This window comes from Dipodomys spectabilis, unplaced genomic scaffold, assembly GCF_019054845.1.
Source record: "Dipodomys spectabilis isolate Male_0828 unplaced genomic scaffold, ASM1905484v1 ptg000030l, whole genome shotgun sequence".
Taxonomy (NCBI): domain Eukaryota; kingdom Metazoa; phylum Chordata; class Mammalia; order Rodentia; family Heteromyidae; genus Dipodomys; species Dipodomys spectabilis.
Genome location: NW_024870707.1, coordinates 7,341,557 through 7,367,114, shown reverse-complemented (window position 1 = coordinate 7,367,114; position 25,558 = coordinate 7,341,557). Strand labels below are relative to the sequence as shown.

The following is a 25,558-nucleotide window of genomic DNA, read 5'->3' as shown; positions in this document are numbered from 1 at the left end:
TTGGGCCCGCCCGGCTCAACCTGACCTTTCCGGGACGCGGGATGGTGAAGGACAGAGCACCCACGTCTTAGCGCTCTCGGGCCCTGACCTTAGGCTTACGGAGGGAGCGCCAGCAGCAAACGAACCGGGGTCGGAGACCGATACCCTGGCGCATTACCAGCGGCCACGTCCAAGCCCCTGGACTACATTTCCCAAGAGGCCGTGCGCGCGCCACCGGAGGTGTTGCCGGGCTATAAAAGCCGGGGTGGCGTTGTCGGAGGGTGGCAGCTAGCTGAATGTAGGTTCCCGGGATTCTACGTGCTTCTTGTAAGAGACCCCGGAGTGGCCCGCCTCTCGTCGCCCGGCGCCGGAGACTTCAGTCCCCTGTGTCCCACTGTGGTTAGGGGTGAGAAAGAACCCGGGCGGGGAGGTCAGGAAGCCAGGCTTCCAGTGCTATTACTACCTCGCTTTGCGCTGTGCCGATCTCGCTCAACCTCAGTTTTCTCCGTCAGGAGCCTGTTCTCAGCGCCCTTCTTCCACAGTTGGTGGATGGAAGGCACAGAGTTTGGGAAGGCGCTTGTTTTTTAAACCCCCGATTATCTGGGACCACGCGCCCAGCAGGGGGGTCAAGGGATGTGTCCCTGGGTGCCTGGGTACCTGACACCGCCGGAGGAGGGATCTGGCATCTCTCGTAGGTGAGGGAGGCCGTTTTTACTTCTTGGGCTGGGAAGATTGAGCCACTCACTCCTGAGTCGGGCCATTGCTGAAGCTATCTTTGGAAATAAGGAGTCCTGGGAACTGAGGAGGAGTGGACCTGGATACCTGTAACCAGCTCTGCCACTTGCGTTGGCCGAGTGACTCTCCTTTGGGCCCCAGTGTTAGAGTGGTTTTGATCTGTAAGGTAAGGGTTAAGACCTGAACCCTAAGTCTGATTCTTAGTATCCCAAAAATTTATCATACATCCATGAAGGGTAGCAGCAAATTGATTTTTCATCCCTTTATCTGTTTGAACTTCTAAGTTGTAAGAGGACTGAGAAGAATTTGGAATAGAGAGCCTTTTTCGAAGACTAAGAGCTGAATAGGAAATACCCATTTCTTATCCTGGGACTGATGCTAGTTTAGCTCAGCCTAGGAGAATCCTTTTTTGTTGTTAAGGAATTGAGGAAAGTATTAAATAAGATCAACATGACCAACTATTCCCTGCAGGCCACATGTGACTCACCAGAAAATGAGAGGGAAAATGAAAAGGCTATGTGGCATGTAAAAATGTTGGCTTTCAGAGGGCTAGGAAGGTGGCTCAGTGGTAGTGCCTTGCGTGCCTGAGGCCCTGGGTTCGATTCCTCAGCACCACATACGCAAAAAGAAAAAAAAAAGGCCAGCTGTGGCTCAAGTGGTAGAGCGTTAGCCTTGAGCTGAAGAGCTCAGGGACAGTGCCCAGGCCCAGAGTTCAGGCCCCACGACAGGACCAAAAAAAAAAAAAAATGTTGGCTTTCAGAGTCCATAAATAAAGTATTGTTGGAACACACTTATGCTTATTTGTTACAATACCTTCCCTGGCTGCTCTTGCACAAGTACATCAGCAGGGTTGATGACATTGTTGGGACAGATAAAATGGGGCTCTGCAGAGTGAGGGCAGAAGAGGAAACTGAAGTCCTAGCACAACCTACTCTCTTAGAACAGAGGAGAGCATATTCTCAGCATCTGCATGGAATTTTTACTGTGTTCTTCCTTTCTCCTAGATTTTGCTATTTTGGGAAGAGGAAGGGAGGGCTTGTCTGTACTGTGGACAAAGTAATGTGACTTCCTGCTCTCTGTCTCAAAAATCTCATCATCTGGTCTAAGCGTGCTGCATCTTACTATTCCACAACTTCTTAGGGGTTTGGATACAATCCCTTTTAGATGATAGTATGTCTTTCTACAAATGTCAAAGAAATTGTAGAAATAGATAATTTGAGTTAAGTGGAGCCTCTTAATGACCAAGAGCTTCTTAATGCTGACTTAACACTTCACTGGGGAGTGGAGGATATGTTAGCCAAACACCTGGTGATTGGAACTTTCTTTGCCCTTGCAGGAGACAACTCTGAGGTGGGAGGCGGGCTAACAAATCTCTAAGCTCAGCTAAGTCATGAAGCTGGTTACATGACTTTCTCCTTCCAGCCTTCCTCACTGAAGCTTGTTTTCTTCTCCCTTAATACATAGCCCTTCCTTGCTCCAAGATTTTAGATCACCTTGTAAGAACCAAATGCTGGTCTGTTAGATATCTGGCTTAGGGAGAGCTGGCATGGACTTCAGCTCACAGCTAGGGCTCTACCACATGAGCCACAGCACCACTTCCTCTTTTCTGGTGGTATTTTGGAGATGAGTCTCACGGACTTTCCTGCCTGGGCTGGCTTTGAACTGCAATCCTCAGATCTCTGCCTCCTGAGTAGCTAGGATTACAGGTGTGAGCCCCAGCACCCAGCTTTTTTTTTTTTTTTTTTTTTTTTAAGACAAAAATTTCACTGTGTTAGTCTGGCTGACTGTGAATTCCTAGATCAAGCAATCCTCTTTCCTCAGGCTTCCAAATAGCTGGCACTATAGGTGTGTGTCACCAGGCCCAGGTAGCTTTCAGTTTTCCCTAGCAGTTAGGATAAAATATATGGCAGCATAAGAAAGAAGAGTTGCTGCTTTCATGGTATCCTTACATAGCATTTTTTTTCCTCTTGATATGACAACCTGTGGTCAAGGAAAAAGTGCAGTTTTCAGGCCTCAAATCCAAACAGGCAAAAGGTTAGAAAATCCTCTGCATTAAATGAAGCTGATATTAGTTTCTTAATCATTCTGAGCCTTTGTCTCCTCATGTATATGATGAGGGATAGTGAGAATAAAACCCCTCACAAGGTTGTCAAAAGGAGTAACAGGATGGTATAGAAGGTTCCAGTGCTCATAGCTGATCTTCAAAATCTGTGTCTTTCTTTCAGATGAGAACAAGTCCTGCAGCTGTTATACCCAGTTTGTGAGAATCAGAGCCCAGGCCACCTTTCTGTGATCTGGGTCTAAAGGTGAGGAATTAGGTATTGTCCCATGGGAGTTACCACCCATTTCTTCTGGTAGCTGGTTCAGAGGAAGGGACTTGATCATTTCAGGAAGTCATATTGTCCTCTTGCTGTGAGCCCATAGGACAGGGTAACTGCCTTGAGGTGTGGGCCCATACCGTCCCACGTTGACTGGAAGCAGGGTCAGTCTTGTGCCTCCCCTACCCACCCGCCTGCCACCCTTGCCACCTGCTCTGGGAATCTTTTTTTTTTTTTTTTGGGGGGGGGGTCCCGGTCATGGGGCCTGAACTCTGGGCCTGGGCGCTGTCCCTCAGCTCTTCAGCTCAAGGCTAGCACTCTACCACTTGAGCCACAGTGCCATTTCCGGCTTTTTTCTTTTTGCTTATGTGGTGCTGAAGAATCGAACCCAGGACCTCAGGCATGCAAGGCAAGCGCTTTACCACTGAGCCACCTTCCCAGCCCCATGCTCTGGGAATCTTAACCCATGACCTGCACATAGGAAGAAAGCTGCCTATTACCAGGCCCACTCCCCACCCCACAGGCCTGGCTTGAGTATGTAAGCGATCACTAGGCCTGAAACCAGAATTGGTTTCTGGGTTTCTCATGGAAATCTCAAAATAAACCTCTTACTCTCTAGATCTTGAGTTCTTGCTTCCTCTTTTCTCCTCTGGACTTTCCCCTCAGAGAAAAGAAGCAGAAGTCTCAGGCTTGGAGACCACTGAGCTGTGTCACTCCCTTCAAGGAATCGAGTGTGTGGCTTCTGCTAATGGGCTTTGGCCCAATGGAGTTCATCCTCTTAGAGGAAAAAGACTTGTCTGTAGAGATGGTGTCCCATAGGACTTCTCCCCAGAGAGTCTGACAATGCAGGTAGAGCATCCCTTACCAACAATCTCATGCTCTGAAATTTGAAACATCAATTACCAGCATGATGCTCAAAACATACAGGATACAAATCTACATTCCACAATTCTCTGGAACAATTCTGCCTGCTTACTCCTTTCTGATGGTGGTTTTTGCCATTCTTGTGCTAGAACCCAGGGACCTGGGCGGTTATGATGTAGCCTACATTTTTGTTCTTTTCTTTCTTGGATCAGGGTTAGGGAGTTTTTTTTTACCTTCTGGTTCTGTGCAGGGAAATGAATCCCAGTGTTCCAGGCTTGGGCCTTGTCATCCAGTCACAGCCCCACCCTTGCTGCTCACTGCCAGTTGCTGGGCTGGGGCCTTACTCATTTCAAACCCCGTACCCCCCCCCCCCCCATGTGCCACTGAGGCCTCTTGGGAGTGTGCACAGGCTGCTGGCACGAAACAGAAACAAGAAAATTCTGTCTCAGGGGCCAAGAGGGAGATCAGTACTACTTCCTTTAGCCATCATAGCTTGCACCCCCAGCCAGTGGTGACCTATGACTTCTGACTCTTGTAGGAGTTTTGATCAGAATGGCTTTGGGATGCTTTTACCTGTCCTGCCTGGTGCTGGGCTCCCTGGGCTCCATGTGCATCCTCTTCACCACCTATTGGATGCAGTACTGGCGTGGTGGCTTTGCCTGGGATGGCAGCTTGCACATGTTCAACTGGCATCCTGTGCTCATGGTGTCTGGCCTGGTGGTGCTCTACGGAGCTGGTGAGTGAGAAGTGTGCAGGGCATGGCAGGGCCTGGGTCTGGCGGGCAGCACTTGCCCTCTCCTTGCCAGTGTTGGGTTGAGGGCTAATGGGCTTGGGAGAGTTGGGATGGCCCGAAGCTCAGCTGTCATTGGGGATGAAATGGGAAGAGTAGAGATCTCAGATCTGTATTGATTTCAGAAGGGCAACTTCACAGATCCTCTGGGGGCAAGGTCAGCCAACTTTCTGTGAGGGCACTGTCCTTGAACTCTTCAGCTCAAGCCAAGCGCTCTACCACTTGAGCCACAGTGCCACTTACAATTTTCTGGTGATTAGTTGAAGAGTCTCATGGGGCTGGGCGCCAGTGGCTCACACCTGTAATCCTACATAGGAGGCTGAGATCTGAGGATCTCGGGCAGGAAAGTCATGAGACTCTTACCTCCAATAAATCACTCAGGAAACTGGAAGTGGCGCTGTGGCTCAAGTGGTAGAGCACTTGCCTTGAGCTGAAGAGCTGAGGGACAGCGTTCAGGCCAGAGTTCAAGCCCCATGACCGACCAAAAAAAAAAAAAAAAAAGAGCCTCATGGGGAATTTCCTGCCTGGGCTGGCTTTGAATCACAATCCTCAGATCTCAGCCTCCTGAGTAACTAGGATTACAGGTGTGAGCCACTGGTGCCTGGCTGCCATTGTACTTGAGAGCAGCCACAGAAAATACATCAAAACATGAATGTGGCTGTATTTATTCCAATAAAACCTTGTTTATGAAAATAGGTGGTGGGCTGGATTTGGCTTGGGAGTTATAGCGAAGAAGAGCCTGTTATGATATAGTCAATTCCCCGCAAGAGAGGGGCTTTCTTGTTCTTCCAGGATCCACCTTTGCCTCAGGCTTGTGAAAGGGCAGTGAGTCTCATTTTCTCCTCCAGTAAAATGGGAATAATAATAACATTGGTGATAGCTTACCATGTGCACCCTTCATTTGTATGTGTGGTGTGTGGTGCTGGGGTATGCTGAGAAAGTACTCTCCCCCTGAGTTGTATCTCTAGGCCTTTGTGCCATTTTTTTGGGGGGGGGATCAGTTGTGGGGCTTGAACTTGGGGCCTGGCCATTGTCCCTGAGTCTTTTTGCTCAAGGTCAGCATTCTACTACTTTGAGCCACAGCTCCATTTCTGGTTTTGGAGATAAAAGTCTCATAGATTTTCCTGCCCAGGCTGACTTCAAACCATAATCCTCAAATCTAAGTCTCCTGAGTAGGTAGGACTATAGGCATGAGACACCAGCACCTGGCTGTGCCCAAATTCTTGGCAACCTTGGCTGTGAGAACTCAGTTTGATGGAACTTTGGGTGAGACAATGCTTCCTGTCTTCACACAGCATTTATGATTGCAATGACAATACGACAGGCTCAGGACATGTCTCCTTTCCCTATAGTTTGCCCTTCTCTCCTGACTGGTCCCTCGCAAATAGTAGGGTGGAAGATGCCAAGAAGTTGGTTCCTTCTTAGCATTTCCTTCTCCCTTCATTGGAATGCTGTGTGGGGTCACATCAGGGTGTTCTGATTTGGGGATGGGGTGGGCAAGAGGGGATGTGGCTGAGCCTCAAAACTACCCTCCCCTACAGCATCACTGGTGTACCGCCTACCTGCATCCTGGGTGGGGCCCAAGCTGCCCTGGAAGCTCCTCCATGCAGCCCTGCACCTGATGGCCTTCATCCTCACCGTGGTGGGGCTGGTTGCTGTCTTCCAGTTTCACAGCCATTCAAAAATCGCCCATCTCTACTCCCTGCACAGCTGGCTGGGCCTCACCACTGTTGTCCTCTTCGCCTGCCAGGTGGGTGTCCTCTGCCCTCTTCTGGGTTCCTGCTGCCAGATCTAGCACCCCAAGCTGTAGACAGGGTTACATTGCTTCAGCTCCAAATATTCATTGTATTTGAAAGCCCATTTATTACAGCCCCATGGCTTGTCAAGGGCCTTGCACACGTGTCCTATAGATTCAGCCACTGACATAGCCATCGGAGGTTGGAGTACCACATTTGCCCTCTTTCTTTCTTCCTTCCTTCCTTCCTTCCTTTCTTCCTTTCTTTCTTTTTTGGTCAGTTGTGGAGCCTGAACTATGGGCTTGGCCGCTGTCCCTGCTGTCTTCAGCTCAAGGCCAGCACTCTACCACTTGAGCCACAGTGCCACTTCCGGCTTTCTAGTGGTTTATTGGAGATAAGAGTCTCACGGACAGCTGGGCGCTGGTGGCTCACACCTGTAATCCTAGCTACTCAGGAGGCTGAGATCTGAGGATCGCGGTTCAAAGCCAGCCCGGGCAGGAGAGACCGTGAGACTCCTATCTCCAGTAAACCACCAGAAAACCAGAAGTGGCACTGTAGCTCAAGTGGTAGAGCGCTCACCTTGAGCTGAAGAGCTGAGGGACAGCGCCCAGGCCCAGAGTTCAAGCCCCACAACCAACAACAACAAAAAAAAAGTCTCACGGACTTTTCTGCCTGGTCCGGTTTTGAACTTTGATCCTCAGATCTCAGCTTCCTGAGTAGCTAGGATTATAGGTGTGAGCCACCGGCGCCCGGCATTGCCCCATTTCTTATACCATCATACTGCCCAGCTGTCACCCAGAGCTCTGGAAGACTTTCTCATAGCCTGTACCATGCTACTCTGACCTGCCACCTTGTTTCCACTTTCCCCATTAACCCCTTTCTATGAAATAGGAGAATTCTAGGCGCTGGGAAGGTGGCTCAGTGGTAGAGTGCTTGCCTTGCATGCATGAGGCCCTAGGTTCGATTCCTCAGTACCACATAAGCAGAAAAAGCTGGAAGTGGGGCTGAGGCATGAAGTGGTAGAGCGCTGGTCTACAGCTAAAGAGCTGGAGGATAGTGCCCAGGCCCAGAGTTCAGGCCCCACAACAGACAAAAAAAAAAAAAAAGAATTCTACAAATGGTTTCTCACATTAGTCCTGTACTAGAGAGATTCTGAGTGAGGACGGGAAGCAAGAGACAAGTGGATGGCTGGGTTGCTGGTAGGTGGGATTATAGCTAAGACCTTCATGTACTGTTCTCATTTCTTGTGTAATAGCAATGGACAGACCACAGTGAGGGTCAGCTGCAGTGGGGCAACCTCTGGTGGGAGTGCTGCAGTTGGGACAGAAAGGGCCAGCATGAGACAGGAGGTACTGGTGGGGCAGTGACCTGGCCCACCTTTGGTCACCGTCCAGGGCTTCCTCTCTTATGTCCACAGTGGTTCCTGGGCTTTGCTGTCTTCCTCCTTCCCTGGGCGTCGTTGTGGCTGCGCAGCTTCCTGAAACCCATCCATGTCTTCTTTGGAGCCTCCATCCTCTCTCTGTCCATTGCATCTGTCATTTCCGGCATTAACGAGAAGCTTTTCTTCAGTTTGTGAGTGCATTGGCATCTCTAATTCTGAGGCAGGTGGGGGTGCTGCAGTATGTTCTTCAGAAGGTGCAGCCTATGGATCTTTGTTGTGCCATTTGGCACAAGTTACAATTACAGCTTCTGTTTCCTTGTGAGTAAAAAGTATCAAGGCAGCCCCTGCCTGTTACTGCAGCAGAGGCTTGGGAAGTATGCTAAGATTCCAGGTGCCCAGTGGTTCCAGGAAGATTTTTTTTCTCCTTTTTAAGATAGTAAGAAGTGATTAGCAGAGCAAAAGTATACTTTGAATGGGCAAGGTGGGCACTTGGATAAGGACTGTGTGGGAGCTATGGGAATTCAGGGTTTTATCTAATGGAAGGGGGTGGGGAGTGGATGAGATGCAGCTGTTCTTAGTGGCATTGAGTCTACCACTGGACAGAAACAGGTGAAAAGCTTCTCAAGGGCCCACATTGTTGTTTCTGTTATGTTCAGGAAGAACGTCACTCGGCCATATTCCAGCCTGCCCAGCGAGGCTGTCTTCGCTAACACCACTGGGCTGCTGGTGGTGGCCTTTGGGCTTCTGGTTCTCTATGTTCTTCTGGCTTCGTCATGGAAACGTCCCGAGCCGGGGATCCTGACTGACAGACAGGTATGGCTGAGTGTCACCCATTCCAGCGTGGGGCAGGCCAGATCTAGAGGAAGACTACCCAAGAAAGACTTGAGCCTTGCCAAGAAGACTGATCATGTAGTCTGATGGGAAAGCAAACAGCTTGATGGTGAAATTAGGGGGGCCTGCAGAGACACTGGTATGAGTGACTCATCCCAGAAAATGGAGCAAATAGGGCTCCTTGAACTTTCCTTCCCAATTTTCATGAGAGAACACAAAGCTTCCCCTTCGCCAAGAAAGGACTTGAGCAGAGTGAGGGGTGTGGTACTTCTGCACTGCCAGCTTTGGTGTGGGACTAGTGCTTGGTGACTACTTGAGAGCAGGTTGTGCCTGTCCTTAGCCACTTAGACATCTCTTAGATGTAAGGAGATGGGAGTGTGTGCCAGCCTCTGGGACGTTGGGGCTTCCTTGACCAATCTGGTTGGTGGCTTGGCAGGAGATCACCTGCAGGATGGGGATCTATCTGGGCAGCTCAGGCCTGGTGTGGCTCCTGCAGGTCAGGAGGCATTTTGACATCATGTCTTAACCTCTATGCGTCTGCCTTCTTTCAGCCCCTGTTGCATAATGGGGAGTGAAGCAGGAAGGGGCTACGGGAAGTCAGCGGTGCAGTCTGTCCTCCCCAGAAACGGCTGTACTTGGGCTCCTCCTGGCCTCAACTTCTCCTTACCTCGGTGGCAGCCTGCTCTCTCCAGCCACTTCCTGCCCACCTGCAGTTCCTGGTGGCTTTGGCTTCTCCGCATTGACTTATCGGATCCTGCATTTGTTGAGGATCTTCCTTGCCCTGGTCACTCATGTGGGGTCTGCTTGGTCTGCAGGGGTTGGGCTAATCTCCCCTAAGAGTCTTAGTGGGGACGTGGGAGAAAAATCCTGACAGCTCAGAAAAGCTCCCTCGAGTGCAGTCCATGCTTTAACACGTGGTAAGAGGGAGACAACTTTCCCCTTGGAGGAGCGCATTGCATTTCCTCTGCACTGTCCCTCTGCCTGCCTCTTGCCTAGGTGTGCAGGTGGGCAGAGGACTCAAGGTAACTCACTGAAGGGAGTTGGCAGTGGAGCAGAGAAGCCGAGGGCCAAGTGTTCTGAGATGGTATGTGTGTGACTGTGTGGCTCTACCTCTTCTAGCTGCTCCTTCAGCTGCGGCCTGGATCCTGCCCTCTCCCCGTGACTTACATGCCTGTTGCTGTCAGGCAGCCATGGTAACTTGCTCTCCAAGAATAATCTGCCCCTTGAGTCCCAAGAGATGAGTAGCAGTGGTTTCTGAGGCCTTCCTTTCTTACCTCTTGCTGTGTGTGGGTCTTCCTGCCAGCCCCTGGCCAGGTCCAACCTATCTTCCCTCTCCAGTCTACCATGAAAGCCAAGGTCATTGTTGCAAAGCATTGTTCCCAGCAGCCCTGGGAGTTGCTTCCACCTTCAGAGACTTTTCTTGCTGAGAAGTAGGCTGCTTTGCCTGCACTATGACAGCTGCTTGGCTGGCCAAACCCTGCTTCCCCGGCTGTTGCAGAACACGAGCTTTGCTCTTCTCCCAGGGAGAAACTTGGGAGAAACTTCTTGCTTCTCGATTCTTTCCTAAGTGCTGCCTTGTGGCTCTTCCTGCCTTCTCCAAATAAGCACTGCCAGGTCCCTGATTCCAGGCTTCTGTGCTTAGCAGATAGCTGGGACGTAATCTAGGGTTTAGAGATGAGCACTCCCTGGCAGATAGTGACCCAGCTAAATGCACCAGCTCCAGCTGGCAGAGTGTAGCAAGAGGACTGGGCCGGACTTCCTGATTCATTCAGTTGAATGACTGACACGTCTGTGACCAGTGCCCCTTGTTAACATGTGAGTGGGCATTTCACTTGATTTTCATTAAACATGTTTTTAAGAATCAGAGTTGACTTGGTCTGTTTGGGTTAGATGGCTTCAACCATAAACCTTTATTTCCCATAGCTCTAGAGCCTCCAAGTCTAGGATCCAGGTATGAGCAGATGTGTCTGATGAGGACAACTTCCTCAGACTGTCTCCTGTCACCTCCCATGGTGCAGAGTACCAGGCACACACTTGGGCCTCTCCTAAATGAGGCTACTGGTTTCATGTGTCAGTGCTAATCACTCTTGTCTAAGCATCTCCCAAAGGCCGCACCTTCTAATACCATCAATGTTGGGGTTAGAGATTTCAGCACAAAATTTTAGTAGGACACAAAGCAGAACAAAAGCCTGGGATGAAATGACAGTGGTTAACTGAGTGCTGGGGCCACTTGTAAAAGCAAAGTAGCGGGTACTGTAAGAATGCACAATTGTCTTCATGGAACTGCAGGTGATTCATGTATGGGGGGTGTCCTTAATGGTTATTGACTTTGGGGGCATTTGCTCATCTCATGGGGAAAGAAATGTTTTTATAATCTAGACAAAATTCAAAAAGGACAAGTGACTGGCTTTAGGTCACCCAGCCAGTTTGGATCTCTGGCCACTCTGAAGCCCGTCTGCTTCCCAGTTTTGGACACATATCCCTGAGCACAGTGACAACTATGTTTATCATCAGAGACCCGTGGTGAAGTTGATGGACAAGAAACTGTGGGAAGAGCCTGGTGCCACTGTCTCATGCCCATAATCCTAGCTACTCAGGAGACTGAGATCTGAAGATAACACTTTGAAGTCAGCCTAGGCAGGAAAAGTCTATGATTTGTATTACTAGTTAAACAGCAAAAAGCAAGGAATGGAGCTGTGGCTCAAGTGGTAGAGCACCAGCCTTGAGTAAAAAAGGGACAGCATCCAGGTTCCTTCTGAGTTCAAGCCTCAGTTTGGGCACTAAAAAGTAAAAGAGTAATAATAAATCCTAGGCAGAGAAGCCCACAGAGCCCACAGCCAAATTTGGACAAAAGAGGTGGTGAGGGTAACTTTCCAAATGTGACCAGCTATGATTCATGTGGTGGTGGTCACCCACAAGAGGAAAAGATGCTGACACCAGTGATGGGCAGTCTGACCAATGGTCCTTACCTTGGTCAGCTTATCTGAACCCTTTCCTATGCCTGAGAGATGGTTATCAAGCTGACTGACAGATCTCAGGAGGCTACATAGGGGCCTGAACTCTTGTAGCTGGTTTAAAGAAACACCAGATTCCAAGTGATGGCCAGTGCCTTGAGCTGTTTCTGTGCTGAGGACATGACAGGTGTGTCCTGGGTGTTTCTACTAGGCAGCCCCTCCTGTTTGCCCAGGGCTGTCAGTGATTTCTAGAAAGAGACCTGGGGGCTTACGTGGCTGGTTCTAATCTAAGCTGTCTTGAAAGGTGGGGATTTCTTTTCCTTCTGGTGCTGAGCAGCTTTTCTAGCATTCCCACATGTACCTGATAGCGTGTAAGTCTGGAAAGATAGGGACAGGGCTTCAGTGAACCAACCTCGCTGAGCAGAGCCTGCCTCGGACCCAGGTGAGGAGCTACCTGGTAGGATTGGGTCTTGATCCCCAGAGCCAGGGCAAAGGTTTCCACAGAGCAGCAGCAATTTTATGGCTTCAATACATTTTATTAGCTTTCCTTCCATGCTCACTTGGGTTGAGGTATAGAAGGCCTTGCAGAGAGAGAGGGTTGGAGTCTTCAGGGGAAATGTCTTATCACTGATGCCCAGTGCTGGCTGGAGCTGGGTGGGACCTATAACTCTACCCTCCCTGAGGAAAGAGAAGACAGTGCTGGGAGGCAAGTGGCCCAGGCCAGTCCAGTGCTGCCTGTGGGAACCAGTTCTGAACTTTTGAGGATTTCCTGCTGGACTCAAAGGATAGGCCCAGGGACAAGAGAGGGAGAGAGGGGGAAGGTGACCATTGGAAGGCAGAGGAGCTGATAACAGACACCTTTGCACATCATTGAGAGAGGGCTGAGACTGAGGGAGGCAATCATGCTGCCCGATTCTGTAAGACCTCCAGGATGGCTCGGAGAATAGCAGCGGCAGCCACTGCCCCAGGGTCTGGCTGGTCCAGCTTTGCTGAGGTGATATAACTGGCTCTCCCAGCTCCAGCTTCCATGTTCTTAGTAGCCTCCGCTGCTGCTTCTGCACTCTGAGGTAATATAGGCAGTCTCAAAGACAGGCCACCAGGCTGCATGCAACGTGGTCTGAACTTGAACCCCCTTTCCTCACCCTGCAAGCACTCCTTTGTACCATCACTGAGTGGAAAATCACCTCTCAGCTGCTTGTAGCAGGGAAAGAGACATTTACTGAGGTGCTGCTATGTCTCAGCACGCTGCTGCGCTCAAGGTGTTTCCTGAGCTGCATGACCTCTGCTCAGACAAGCACTTACATCTATTTTATAGACAAAAGGGAGGTGCAGGAAGACCATTAACTTGCTCATGGTTACATGGAGATGGGAGCCTGCTGGCTCTAAGCTATCTGCCTGGGTGGCCAGGCTATCCCTACTCACCTTGACTGCTTTGGTCAGAACTGGGAGGAGATCAGCCCCTGGGCTCTTCCAAGCTTGGAGCTCCTGTCCTGCTGCCCATAGAGAATCCAGCTAGACAGGGTGAGGGAAAGAGTGGTTGAGGAGAGGCCCTGCCTCTGAGAGTGGCCTTCAAGTGATTGCAGGCTCAAAAGGAGAAAGGGACAGCCACAGCCTGAATACACACCATAGTTCTGTCCCCTGGTGCAGCCTTTCCATACCTGGCAGAGGAAGACAGTAAACAAGGCTCAGTGTAAGGGGTGACTCTACATGTGGGAACAGATGAGATCCACCAGCCACCTCTCTCAGCACACCCCCATCTAAGGCTCAGGGCTCTGGCTTACTTCTGCATGGCCTCCAGGCCGGCATCCATGGCAGCTGACCAAGCTGGGAGGTCAGTCTTGGTCTTGAGGGGCTGAGCAGCTGCGGTCAGGAACAGGCCATAGAGCTGAGAGGCAGAGGGCCAGAAAACTGCGCTTGTACAAGTAGCTGGCCTGGGCTTCAGCCAAACTGACAGTCGCCCTGTCAGCCCTTCCTCCCTGGAGGCTATTGGCACTTACCGCGCCCGATGAGCCTCCCATCTTCTCTAGCAGCAAAACAGACAACTTGGAGAGGAGCTGGGCAGGGCTGGCAGGAGGAGGGCACTCCTTTAGCCATCCTTGGATAGCTATAGGTAGAGAACAATAGCAGACATCAAAGGTATTCTTCTTCATTTCCACTAACATCCTATGTGATTTACTGATCAATCGTATTCACTAAGGCAGTGATTCCCGCTTGTTTTGCTCACTCTGTAACCACAGAGACGAATGTCTGGCTTAGATGGTCAGTAAATACATTTGTCTTGAATGAACAGCTCTGGACAATTAAGAGCTTTTCATTGGGATGGGCCAGCTGAGAAAAATGATGACTGATCATAAATTATAGTCCACGGGGGAAGATTCTATTTTCTTCTCAGATCTCTCTCACATGTAGTGTGAAAAGCACATGTCTTTTAGCTAACTGGTGAAAGGGTTCTGTGATTGATCTCACTTAGCAAAGGAAGAGGGCATGACCCTATAGCAACACCCTAAATATTGTGGAAATTATTCCATGAAATTCCCAAATCTAAAACTGTGTTTCATCCTAGCCCCTCCTGGAACTCCAGGGGTCCAGACACCAACCTTTGGCAGCTCGACTATGGGTGGTGCCACAGTCCCCATCACCGGCAGCCCGGTCCAGGGCATTCAGGTGTTCCTCCAGGCCCAGGAGGGTGGTACACACTCGCTCCAACACAAGCTCCATCTGCTTTGAGGCTACACCTAGAAAAGCAGGATGTGGGCAGGGGTCTTCCTGTCCCTTCTCACAGCTGCACTCGACTGGTGTGATAGGTGTATGGATGCCAAAGCTCCCAGATACTCCATGGCTCACTTCCATACCCAATGGAGGTCAAGCCAAAGCTCTAATCCACTGAGGATTTCCTGCCCCTCCCACAATACCAGGACCTGGTACCTCTTGCCCCAGTGGAATCAGGGGCCTCCTGGGGCTCAATGGGGGCTGCCCGGCTCCTCTTCCGCCCCGTCACGGAGATCTTGGCCACATTAGGCCAGGCTGCTGCATTGGTTTCAGCATCTAGACATAGGTGTCACAGATACTCTCTCAGACATGGCTGGCTAGCCAGGGACCAAGAGGACCCTGGGCTCCCCACCTGACCCTGGGAAGGGAGTTCACCTCAACAAGTAGGACCCAATTATCTACTGCATGAAAGGGATTGTGGGGAGTGTCCCCAGGGAAGGATCTGGAAGATGTAAGAAGGGTCCTTCAGTCAAGAGAAGGCTGGAGATGGGCTAAGGAAGCCAGAAGGGGCATCATCTCAGGTCAAGAACCTGGTTGTCATGGTCAGGCCTGATGGGGCCTGTGACAAGGAGCCTTGTGGTGTGGATGACTCAGGTCTCACCTATCAGTTTCAGGAGGGGCTCATCCACCAGCAGGAGTGTGAGAGAAACACCAGGCATCTCCAGTGCTGACATGAAGGTGCCCACCAGGGCCCGGGCTACCTTTACCCCACGGCCCTCTGTAATGTCAAGCATGGGAGTCTGTGGAAGAGGGATGGACACTCTTCCCCAACCCCTATCCCAGAGCATCCCATGCAAACAGAATAATAGAAGCACAGGGCCCTGGAGGCTGAGGCTGAGGTCAGTAGGGAGATGGTCTGATTCCTTTAGTAAATCCTTCAGTGCTAGCTCAAATCACCACATTCCCTGGAGGGGTCCCCTCTTGAGGGACAGGTAAGTAATTATAAGTTTCAGATGTCTTGTGTATATTTAATCTCATTGAATCCCAACCACCTGATAAAGTAGGAACTATAATTACTCTCAATATAGACAACAAAACAGCAATTAAGTGGCAAAAGCAGTGATTTAACTCAAGCCTGTGTGAGTGCACAGAACATGTTCTGATCCATCATGAGACCCTACCTTAGCTGCCTTTTTTTTTTTTTGGTCAGTCGTGGGGCTAGCTCTCTGTCCCTCAGCTCTTCAGCTCAAGGCTAGCACTCTACCACTTGAGCCATTTCGGCCTTTTCTGTTTATGTGGTGCTGAGGAATCGAACCCAGGGCCTCATGCATGCAAGACAAGCACTTGACCACGGAGCCACCTTCCCTACCCCCTTAGCTGCCTTTCTTATGTCCAGTTGTAAAGGGCTGGAGGGTCCCCTCCCAGGATGGACTCACCCAGAGCGCGCACAGCAGCATCAGCTATGATGCCCAGCTCCAGGAAAGACAGGCCACCCAGGTTGTTAACCATTAGCACCACAGAGGATCCTATAGATAGATGGGAGATGTTTGGGTGCTCTCTATCCAGAGGGATACAACAGGCTGAGAGAGGGGGATAGTGGCTACTCACCTGGTGGCACTGACACATGGGATGCACTGGAGGTATCTGTCATGTGGTTGAGTATGAGTGTGACAATCTCATCAGCAGGTGCCATCTGTCAAAGTGAGTCAGGGGTGAGCTGCATTGGGATGCCTTGGCCTTGGGCCAGGCTGGGCAGGGAGTCCACCTACCTTTATCCGGCGCACACCAGCTTCCCCATGGATTCCTGTGGAGAGATGCAGTCACTGCTTACCACCTCAGGATCTGGAGCTTTTCTGTCATGGGCTTACCAGGTGCTTGGCACTAAGCCAGGCACTGTGAATATGGGGGATGAGGGACAGAATAATGAATAACATAGTCTCTATTCTCTGGGAGTTCATAGCATGGTGGTGAAGATTGCCAGGAACTGAAGTAGCTTTAACTACAGGCAGTCACAGCAAGGCCTGGGAGGCTAATGGGCATGATTTTAGAAACATGGTAGCTCACACCTGCAATTCTAGCTACTCAGAAGGCAGAGATCTGAAGATTGTGGTTTGAAGCCAGACCAGGTAGTAAAGTCCATGAGACTTTTAGCTCCAATTAACCAGCAAAAAGCTGGAAGTAGAGGTGGTTGAGCACTAACCTTGAATGAAAAATATCAGGGACAGTGCTTAGAACCTGAATTCAAGCCCTAGTACTGACAAGAAAGGAGGGGGGTGAGAGGATGGAGGAAAGCCTTGAAGTTACAGCATGGGTGGCCTTTAATGGCCTTTGCCAAACCAGCTCCATCTGGGCACGTGTTGTAGGAACTGGAATGGTATGAGTAAAGGTGAGTGGGTGGTACACAGAGATCCATGTAGCCAGAGCCCTGGATGTGGACAGCAAAGCAGGTAAAAATCAATCAGGGCCATCCTGGCCTCAAATGCCTACTTAGGAGCTTCAGACCACCTACAGAACAACTCCAGACCAGCAGAGAGGACCTGTGGGTAGATGACTCCAGAAACTAGAGGTTGGCAATACCCAAAGCAGAGGAGCATGATGCTGGGACCAGAGTGCCCACAGACTTACCTAAGCCCAGCTCCACCTCATCTGCTGCGAGCTCAAAGGTGGGTTTGGAGCCTGGGACACTGCAGGAGGATAAGCTCACCCCCAGGGTACCTAGGACAAATGAGAAATGGGATGGCTTCTTTGTATCCGGCATCAGGATGAGTCTCAGAAGCCCTGGTCTCAGGCATCCTCTTCTCTGAGCAAATGTGCTGGACTCTTCATCTCAGTGATGAGAGGAAAAAGCAGGTTCTGGAATCTAGTCACTAGGTCCTGGGGCATTCCCCCAAGGATACCTTCCCTGAGCCCCTAGGGAAGCCCTTCCCACTTCCCCCAAACAGTAGACAGGACTCTGCTGCTAGCCCCTGGGTTTGTCCTAGCCCCCATCCATTGACTGGCACTCACCCATGGCCTTGGCCACCACGCTCACCCGCTTTGTGATCTCCTCCAGTCCCATACCTGCCTCAGCAAGGGCACCTGCCACCTGCAGCCACACAGAGAAGTACCCAAGGGAAGGAGTCATTGAACCATTGAGGGTCAAGGAAGGCGGGCCAAGGGAGAATTTCAGGATCACCACTCAACCTGGCCCATCACAGTCAGGACAGAAAGGTGTCCTCTTCTTATTCACAATGTACTTACTAGCAGTCTTCAAGAATTCCAGTCTGGAACTGGAAATGTGGCTTAGTGGTAGAGCGTTTGCCTAGCATACATAAGGTCCTGGATTCAATGTCCTAACTACTTCACCACCTGATTCTAATGTATTGGAATTGGAAGGGACTTTACAAATAGGGAAACTATCCCAGATGTGACTTGTACAATGTCACACAAAATGTTGGTGGGCACTTTCCTGATTTCTTTCTTTCTTTTTTTTTTGTCGGTCATGGGGCTTGAACTTTGGGCTTGGGCGCTGTCCCGTCCCTGCACTCTTCAGCTCAAGGCGAGCGCTCTACCGCTTGAGCCATAGCAACACTTCTAGTTTTCTGGTGGTTTATTGGAGATAAGAGTCTCAAGGACTTTCTTGCCTGGGCTGGCTTTGAACCGTGATCCTGATCTCTGCTTCCTTAGTAGCTAGGATTATAGGCGTGAGCCACCGGTGCCCGGCTAAGTTTCCTGAATTCTGTCTAGAATTCTTTCTAGAATATACACACACACACATACGTATACATACATACATACATGCATACATACATACATACATGCATGCATACACACACACATACATACATACATACACTGGTTCACTTTACTGTTCATCTATCCATTCATCCACCCACTTACCAGCCCATTCAACTTTGATACAGTACCTAGTATGTGCTAAAAGAAAAAAAGATGGCTGAGCCATGGCCCTGCCTTCAAGGAACTCGACAATTTGGGAGGGAAAGCAGATAGACCACATTGAAAATGAATGTCATGGTAAGTACTAGTAGCACAGAGGCCACAGTAGGAACCTGAGGGAACACTGGGAGAATTCCAGCCAGCTTGGGGCCTTGGGGCAATCAGGAAGAGCCTCACTGGGAGACATCGGAGTAGGGCTTCTACGGAATGGCAGGAGTTAGCCAGGCCACAAGTAGCTGGCTAAGGGAAAGATTTTCTAGGCCATATATTTCTAGGACATAAGCAAAGCCGAAGAGAAAAGCCCTGGCCCAGTGGGCACAGGGACTGGTGCTAATGGAACAGAAGACAAAGTTGGGATTCATAGGAGGTGAAGCTAGGTGGATCAAGAATGTGGTAGAACTGGGTACTGGTGGTTCACACCTGTAATCCTAGCTACTCAGGAGGCTGAGATCTGAGGATCAAAGTTCAAAGCCAGCCTGGGAAAGGACAGTCCATGAGACTCTTATCTCAAGGTAACTGCCAGAAAACCAGAAGTGGCACTGTGGCTCAAGTGGTAGAGCCTTGAGCTGAAGAGCTCAGGGATAGTGCCCAGGCCCAGAGTTCAAGCCCCACGACCGACCAAAAAAAAAGGATGGTGGGCACCTGGCCCAACCTAACTTCACAAGGCAGGGGTATGTACAACCCACTCCAGTGTGCCTTCTCTATAAACACACCCTCCCACACATATGTTTTTTAATTTTTGGGACAGGATCTAGCTATGTAGTTCAAATTAGCCTTGAACTCATGATCCTCCTGCCTTAGCCTCTTCAGTATAGGTAGATGTATATTTTTAAAAGCAGCAGCAGGGCTAGGAAGGTGGCTCAGTGGTAAGAGTGCTTGCCTTGTATGCATGAGGCCCTGGGTTCGATTCCCCAGCACCACATAAGCAAAAAGGAAAAAAGCCAGAAGTGGCACTGTAGCTCAAGTGGTAGAGCGCTAGCCTTGAGCTGAAGAGCTGAGGGACAGCGCCCAGGCCCAGAGTTCAGGCCCACGACTGGACCCCCCCCAAAAAAATAAATAAATAAAAGCAGCAGCAGTATCATTACAGGAAGAGCACACTGGCCAGACAGGAGGGCATCTGGCAGAGAGGGGAGCTCAGTGGTGGGTGGCTGCTATAGATGTGTCTTGTACCATGGCAAGGCAAGAAGGCAGAATGTGAGGAGGATCCCATTATGGAGGGATAAGTGCCTGCACAGGGCACAGGGCAACTGACTGGGCATGGGCTTGGGAGAGGGAAGGAAAGGAGGTGAGTCTGGGAGAATGCTGGCTTGAGGGGATGGTGGGCCCTTGCTGGGTCTGGGTGAAGGATTCGCTGGAAAGGTCACTACTGGGTTCTCCTAGGGAGAATCTGAACCAGCCTCAGTGTCTGGGGCAGCAAGGGAGGCTCACTTTGTGGATAAGCACTGTGCCGCAGAGGCCCCGCCGGCCTGTCTTCTTCAGGACAGTGAAGGCACTGTCATCTCCAATGACCACCATCTCCACAGGGATGCCCTCAGCCTGGGCCTGCTCTCGAGCCAAACCGAAGTTGAGGCGGTCCCCAGTGTAGTTCTTAACGATGAGGAGGGTCCCCGCTGTGGGGAGTCACCAGTAGAGCCCTGTCAGTGCTTGCCTTCAACCACTCCCAGTGTGCCCTCCCTCCAGCTCCCCTCCCACATGCTGGCCTGACCTGTGCCTGCCTGGGCCACAGCTCTGATAGCTGCCAGGATACTGCCCACAGCTGGGGAGGCAAACACGGCTCCAGCAACAACCCCTGTCAGCATGCCTTTCCCGATGAAACCTGGAGATGAGGAAGGGAGAGGTGATGATGCTGGTTGGGGGCTGTGTGCATGGGGTTTATGACTGGCTTAGTCCTACTGTGTATGTACTTATGCTGAAGTCCCCCAGATCTTCATGTGGGCAACTCCTCTGGTCCCACTTCTACCTCTAGAGCCATATAAACCAAGATCCAGAGACTCAGTGGCTATAATGAGTCCCAGATTATAGCAGGGGAAGAACCAGGTCCATTCCTAACTCTGGCCTACACTTTGGCTGGCTGGCACCTCCTGGTAGTGTTGAGAGTCTTCAGGAGCCCCAGTCTTTTCATTCAGTACCTTTTACCCCGCACCTCCACCCAAGGGCACTCACCAGCATGGGCAGGCTCATGGCCAGAACCTCCACCTGACAGCAGTGCCACCCGGCCCTTGAGGCTGTCCAGGTCAGAGCGGAGAGCCACCCGGTGGCCCTGTAGGAGCTGCAGGTGGGGGTTGCAGGCCACCAGGCCAGCAAGGGCATCGTCAGCACAGTCTACCACTGAGTTCACCAGCTTCTTGGAGGTCTATGGGGAGGAACACAGAGAAAGGTCTTAGTGTGGTCAGTCAGCAGAAACACTCTGTCCTGCCTGTGAATGTAAATGTCCCTTTCCATAGCCACCCAGCAACCTCAGAGACAAGCAGTGCCTTGCATTGGGCTACATTTACCTGTGAATGTTTCTACAACTTTACTTTTTTGTGTGTGTTCCAGGATTATGGCTTAATCTCCAAGTCAAGATGGTATTCCTTAGTTTTATTGCTCAAGGCTGGCACTTTACCACTTGAGCCACACCTCCACTTCCAGCTTTTTGCAGGTTAAATTGGAGATAAGTCTGCTGGATTTGTCTGCCCAGATTGGCTTTGAACATGGATTTTAGCCTCCTGAGTATATAAGATTCCAGGTATGAGCCACCAGCACCGAACTTAGTTTGTGACTTTTTAAGTTCAATGCTTAATTTATAAACCTTTTACCCCATGGTTTTAGTCTAACCCTCAAAATAGTTTCAATACAAAGAACATGGGGGAAGTTAGAGTACTCAGTATAAATACTAATGGAATTGGGACCTGTGTCTCAGCTGAGGTTCTTGAGCCAGGCAAAGGGGCTATACAGCCTTCCACGCCCCGCCCCCCCTCCCCCATGCTGTTGCTGGGCCTCCAATACAAGGTCCTGATGGCCAGGCCCAGTGTACACACAAACAGGAATGCTATTCCTGCCCCCTCTGAAAACACAAAGATCATTTCCATGGGTTACATGAGAGAAGCATATATGTGCCTTGGAGGTACAGAGGAGGTGATTTCTTCTTCCTGAAGGAACCCTAAAAGTTTTTGTGAAGTATGAGTAGGTGCTAAGCAAGCAAAAGGAAGCAGATTATGGAGCAGGATGAGAACATTCTAGGCAGAAGGGAACCTAAGCCACTGGAGGTTGAAGCAGTAAGGTGGGTCCAGAGGACAATGAGTGTGACCTGAGCAACCAGGGGCTGGCAGGTCAACTAGGGCCTCACTAGCTACAGGAGGAAAGTAGAGAGAGTAGAGCCGACTGCCAGAGAGCTAGAGCAGTCCTGTTACATTCAGACATGATACAGAGGTGCAGGTAGAGAGGAGCTGCATGGAAGCTAGAGTGGTTGAGAGCTCAGCTCTATAAATCATGGACTTGAGTTCAAGACCCACTCCTGCCTCTCACAAGCTGAAGATACTCACTGAAGATAAACTACTGCTCTGAGGTCAATTCTTGCTTTGTAAAACAGGGAATTATAACAGTAGAGCTTGTACCTATAATATAAAAGCCACTCCATTAAAAAAAACAAAACCTACTTTTATAAACAGGCTTTGGAAAGTTGAAGCCAGATAAACATGGGTGCTAAGGCTAAGAATGTAGCGTGTCTTTGTCCTAGGAGACAGTGAGATCTGTTGATTAAGAGGTCCAGCGCCACCTAGTGGCCTGCATCTGAGCCAAGTCTTTTTTTTTTTTTTTTTTCAATTTAATTTAATTTTATTTGTGAACATACTGTACAGAGGAGTTACAGTTACATGGGCAGGATAAAATGCGTACATTTCTTACCAAGCATTGCAGCCTCCTCCTTTGTTTACCCTTCACATCCCTTCCCAGCCTCCCCCCTCCCTGAGCCAAGTCTTGGCATGCGCCACCTAGTGGCCTGCAGTTGAGCCAGGTCCTAGCAAGTTTCTGTCTGCCTCAGTGCTTTCCTGAGCAGGTGAATTTGACTCCTTTGTGAAAAATGCAGCCCTGATGTCTCTCTGACAATCTTTCTTCTGCCCAGTAGGGGACAGGGACACATCTGCTTACGGATGAGGAGAGTATCCCAGATCTTCTTGCAAGCAGAGTAAGAAAACTGGCTGCATTTGCCAGGCAGACACAAAGAGCTGGATCTGTTTCTAAGTACTCTTAAGTATGTCTCAATTCACTTTCCAACAACTCTATGGAAGAAATATTAGCCCCAGGAGCAGAAGGAGGCACAGTTAAGTGACTGTTCCCATAGTCACATAGCCAGCAAGTCTATGAGTCTGCCTGATTCTGTTCTAGCCTCCTCATGTTCTGAGTAGTTGAAGAGAGCTGCAGGATGGCAGAGTATTGATCTAAGCAGGGCATTCATAGAATGTGGATCTTAAGAGTTTACCATGGCGGCTCATACAATGAAGTTGCAAGTTATGTTAACTCCAAGCCCATCCACCAGTACTACCACCCTCTAAGATTATGTCTTGCCTAAGATTCTCAGCCACCAGAGCCAGAGATGGCTTTGCTTGAGGACTAATGCCATTCCTGGAAACCAGTAACCTAAGGGTATGGAAAAGGAAAGGAAGTCAGGCACTATGGGAGGGCCTTAGGATTCTGTTCTAACACTTCACAAACACTTGGTAGACACCTTCATCTACCACATTGCAGATGAAGGAAAAGAGGCTCAGAGAGGTCATGCTTCCTTGAAAAGGTCACACAGATGGTGAATATCACACTGAAATCTGAATCTAGATCTGTTCAAGGCTTGCTTTTGTTCAGATCAGTTTTAGAGCAGGTCTGGAGCAAAGCCATAGGGACATGGTCTCAGCTCTACTGTGGTCTCAGACCACACACATGCCCCAGTCTCAAGAACAGATTGTTCTTCCTGGTTCCTTCTGTAACTGGTATAGTGGCTTTAAAAGCAAATAACTATGAATATTCTAATCTCAATGGATAGCCAAGACCCAGGCAAAGGGGTTTTAGAGGAACGCGGAGTGGGATCTGTGGCCTACAGGAAAGGGAGGGAAGCAGGGATCAGTCCCTGAGAGAGGATGTCTTTAAACCTCAGGAGGTGGCAGCATCTCCCCAGTCAGGGCATAAGAAAGCCCAGTGTGTCCAGGGCTGGGATCCCCACCACTTTAAGACCACAGTCCTCCCTCTTTCCGGTTCTCTTAGGACTCACCATGGTGAGGAACCTCTGAAGCAGGCCAAGTTCACGCTTCTGCACTGAGCTGCTGTAGGGTGCACAAACCTGGGGGTGCTACCAGGGTATGAGCACAGAGGAGACAGTGGCAGCACCTGCAGGGGTAGTAAAGACAGGAACTACTAATGCCAACTGACACCCACAGCCAACTGGCACAATCATGCCTTCAGTGCCTTAGTCATTAAGGAGCTGCCTCAGACTTTGATCCAAGTCCAAACTCTAGTACATGGGTTTAGGATGGAGACCAGCATGGGGCTGATCAAGGTTCATCCTCACACTTGGTTGCGACATGATAGATCGATCCATGTGGGCATAGAGCTGTCTTTATGCCAAGGAGCAGCACCCACCTCATAATCAAGGAACAAAGTTACACAAGTAACATCAGCTTTTAGGGTGGAAAACTTGCAAAGATCTTTATACATCCTCTCCCGTTGGCCTTGGCACCTCACCAGAACTGAGTTAGCTATTTATGACTTCATTTTACTTCTAGGAAAGAGAGGTCTAGTGACTTGTCCAAAGTCATATTCGTAAGTGTCAGGACTTAAACCCTTGTCTGGATGCCATGTCAGGAACCAAACCAATGTCTGGGTGTCAGTGGCTCAGGCCTGTAATCCTAGCTACTCAGGAGGCTGAGATCTAAGGATTATAGTTTGAAGCCAGACAGAACTGGAGCTATGGCTCAAATGGTAGAGGGCCAGCACTGAGAAAAAACAACAACAACAAAAAAACCTGAAGGATTATGTCCATGAGCTGAGTTCAAGCCCCAGTACCAGCACACACACACACACACACACACACACACACACACACACACACACACACACAACCCAAAGCAAAAAAATGTCTTTTTTGGGGGGGAGGGGTTCCGGTTATGGGGCCTGAACTCTGGGCCCGGGCGTTGTCCCTCAGCTCTTCAGCTCAAGGCTAGCGCTCTACCACTTGAACCACAGTACCACTTCCGGCTTTTTTCTTTTTGCTTATGTGGTACTGAGGAATCGAACCCAGGGCCTCATGCATGCAAGGCAAGCACTCTACCACTGAGCCACCTTCCCAGCCTCAGCAGAAAATATGTCTAGTTTCTCTGCAAAACACCTGTATCCTTTCTCCGATGGCAATTCAGAGCTCTAAAGCCAGGTAAGCAGAGACTCTAAAGTGGGAAATCGGAGGTTTAAGTCAAACTGCTCTGTTCTACCAAATGAGTGTTGGGGGTCACTGTGTGAATGTGCATGGCACACTCATACTCACACTCACCAATCCCCCTGGCTTTGTATTTATCTCTACCTCAACTTACTGGAGGGAGTCTTAGATAAACAGATTCTCCTGTAAACCCCAGTTCTCATCTGGGCTAGTCCCCGCCACTCTCCTGCTCCCCGGGATAACCTGTCTGAAGCGGCCTAGGTGGCACATCTGACGGCAATGCCTTCCTGGGTCATTAAGGTTCTTGCTGGAGTTCCGGCTTTGTTGAAGTTCAGGATTTGTCCGGCAAGGCGAGCATAGATAATGCCGGGCAAGCGATTTCCTGGGCCCTTCCACATCTGCAGAATAAAGCAGGTGGGCATCCCGGCCCGCAGGTGAGGCGAGGTGGTTATGCTAACGCCAGGTGAGGGCACGGGCTGGATGTGGAAGAAGAGGTGAGGGCAGGGTGGCGCGGCTCCAGCCTGGCTGGGGCGCCGAGGCCGGCCACCCCGCTGCAGGCCTCCGCAGGCATTCCCCCCCCCCCCCGCCCCGCCTAAGGGAACTGACTCAAAGGCGCCAGGAACAATGGAAGGGGACTGGGTGTTAGGAAGGGTTTGGGGGCCACCGGCCAAAGCTCTGAGGGCGCGTAGCGCACGTCGGTGTCACCATCCCGCCTTCCCGCCTCAGACACCTCAGCCAGCTCCGCCACACTCGCGGCTTCGCACGAAGCCCTCCAACGGCTCGCCCTCATCCGGGTATTCCAGGTTCCGGCGGTAAAATACAGAGGCGGGACCTCAGGGGGAGGATCCTTCCTTTGATTGGCTGTCTCTGCCACCGTGAGTCCTCCAAGAGGCGGGGAGTGAGCGTCCCGGCATGCCCTGCAGCGCGG

At 50.4% G+C, this 25,558-nt stretch overlaps 2 protein-coding genes across 6 annotated transcripts; one reads left to right on the top strand and one right to left on the bottom strand.

Annotated features, from left to right (window-relative positions):
• Positions 1-139: 139 nt before the first annotated feature.
• On the top strand, positions 140-10,498 carry LOC122104885 (lysosomal membrane ascorbate-dependent ferrireductase CYB561A3). Of its 3 annotated transcripts, none has more exons than XM_042675870.1 (6): positions 146-385; positions 4,435-4,632; positions 6,228-6,436; positions 7,840-7,994; positions 8,460-8,616; positions 9,186-10,498. In XM_042675870.1, the coding sequence occupies exons 2-6, from the start codon at positions 4,449-4,451 to the stop codon at positions 9,207-9,209; spliced, it is 729 nt and encodes a 242-aa protein (XP_042531804.1). In that variant the 5' UTR covers positions 146-385; positions 4,435-4,448; the 3' UTR covers positions 9,210-10,498. The 3 variants fall into 3 exon arrangements, with proteins under 3 accessions (XP_042531803.1, XP_042531804.1, XP_042531800.1); XM_042675866.1 differs by adding an exon at positions 2,940-3,020 and having other exon boundaries at positions 302-385; positions 8,460-10,498; XM_042675869.1 differs by having other exon boundaries at positions 140-385; positions 8,460-10,498.
• Positions 10,499-12,108: 1,610 nt separating this feature from the next.
• On the bottom strand, positions 12,109-25,433 carry Tkfc (triokinase and FMN cyclase). Of its 3 annotated transcripts, XM_042675865.1 has the most exons (19): positions 25,361-25,433; positions 24,874-25,028; positions 23,473-23,588; positions 20,397-20,586; positions 19,939-20,049; positions 19,662-19,843; positions 17,304-17,382; positions 16,923-17,012; positions 16,067-16,101; positions 15,906-15,990; positions 15,734-15,823; positions 14,959-15,075; positions 14,514-14,633; positions 14,186-14,323; positions 13,586-13,692; positions 13,370-13,473; positions 13,213-13,246; positions 13,011-13,100; positions 12,109-12,650 (listed from the first exon to the last, which is right to left on the bottom strand). In XM_042675865.1, the coding sequence occupies exons 3-19, from the start codon at positions 23,473-23,475 to the stop codon at positions 12,489-12,491; spliced, it is 1,737 nt and encodes a 578-aa protein (XP_042531799.1). In that variant the 5' UTR covers positions 23,476-23,588; positions 24,874-25,028; positions 25,361-25,433; the 3' UTR covers positions 12,109-12,488. The 3 variants fall into 3 exon arrangements, with proteins under 3 accessions (XP_042531799.1, XP_042531798.1, XP_042531797.1); XM_042675864.1 differs by lacking the exon at positions 25,361-25,433 and having other exon boundaries at positions 24,874-25,181; XM_042675863.1 differs by lacking the exons at positions 24,874-25,028; positions 25,361-25,433 and having other exon boundaries at positions 23,473-23,871.
• Between the last annotated feature and the right edge of the window lie 125 nt (positions 25,434-25,558).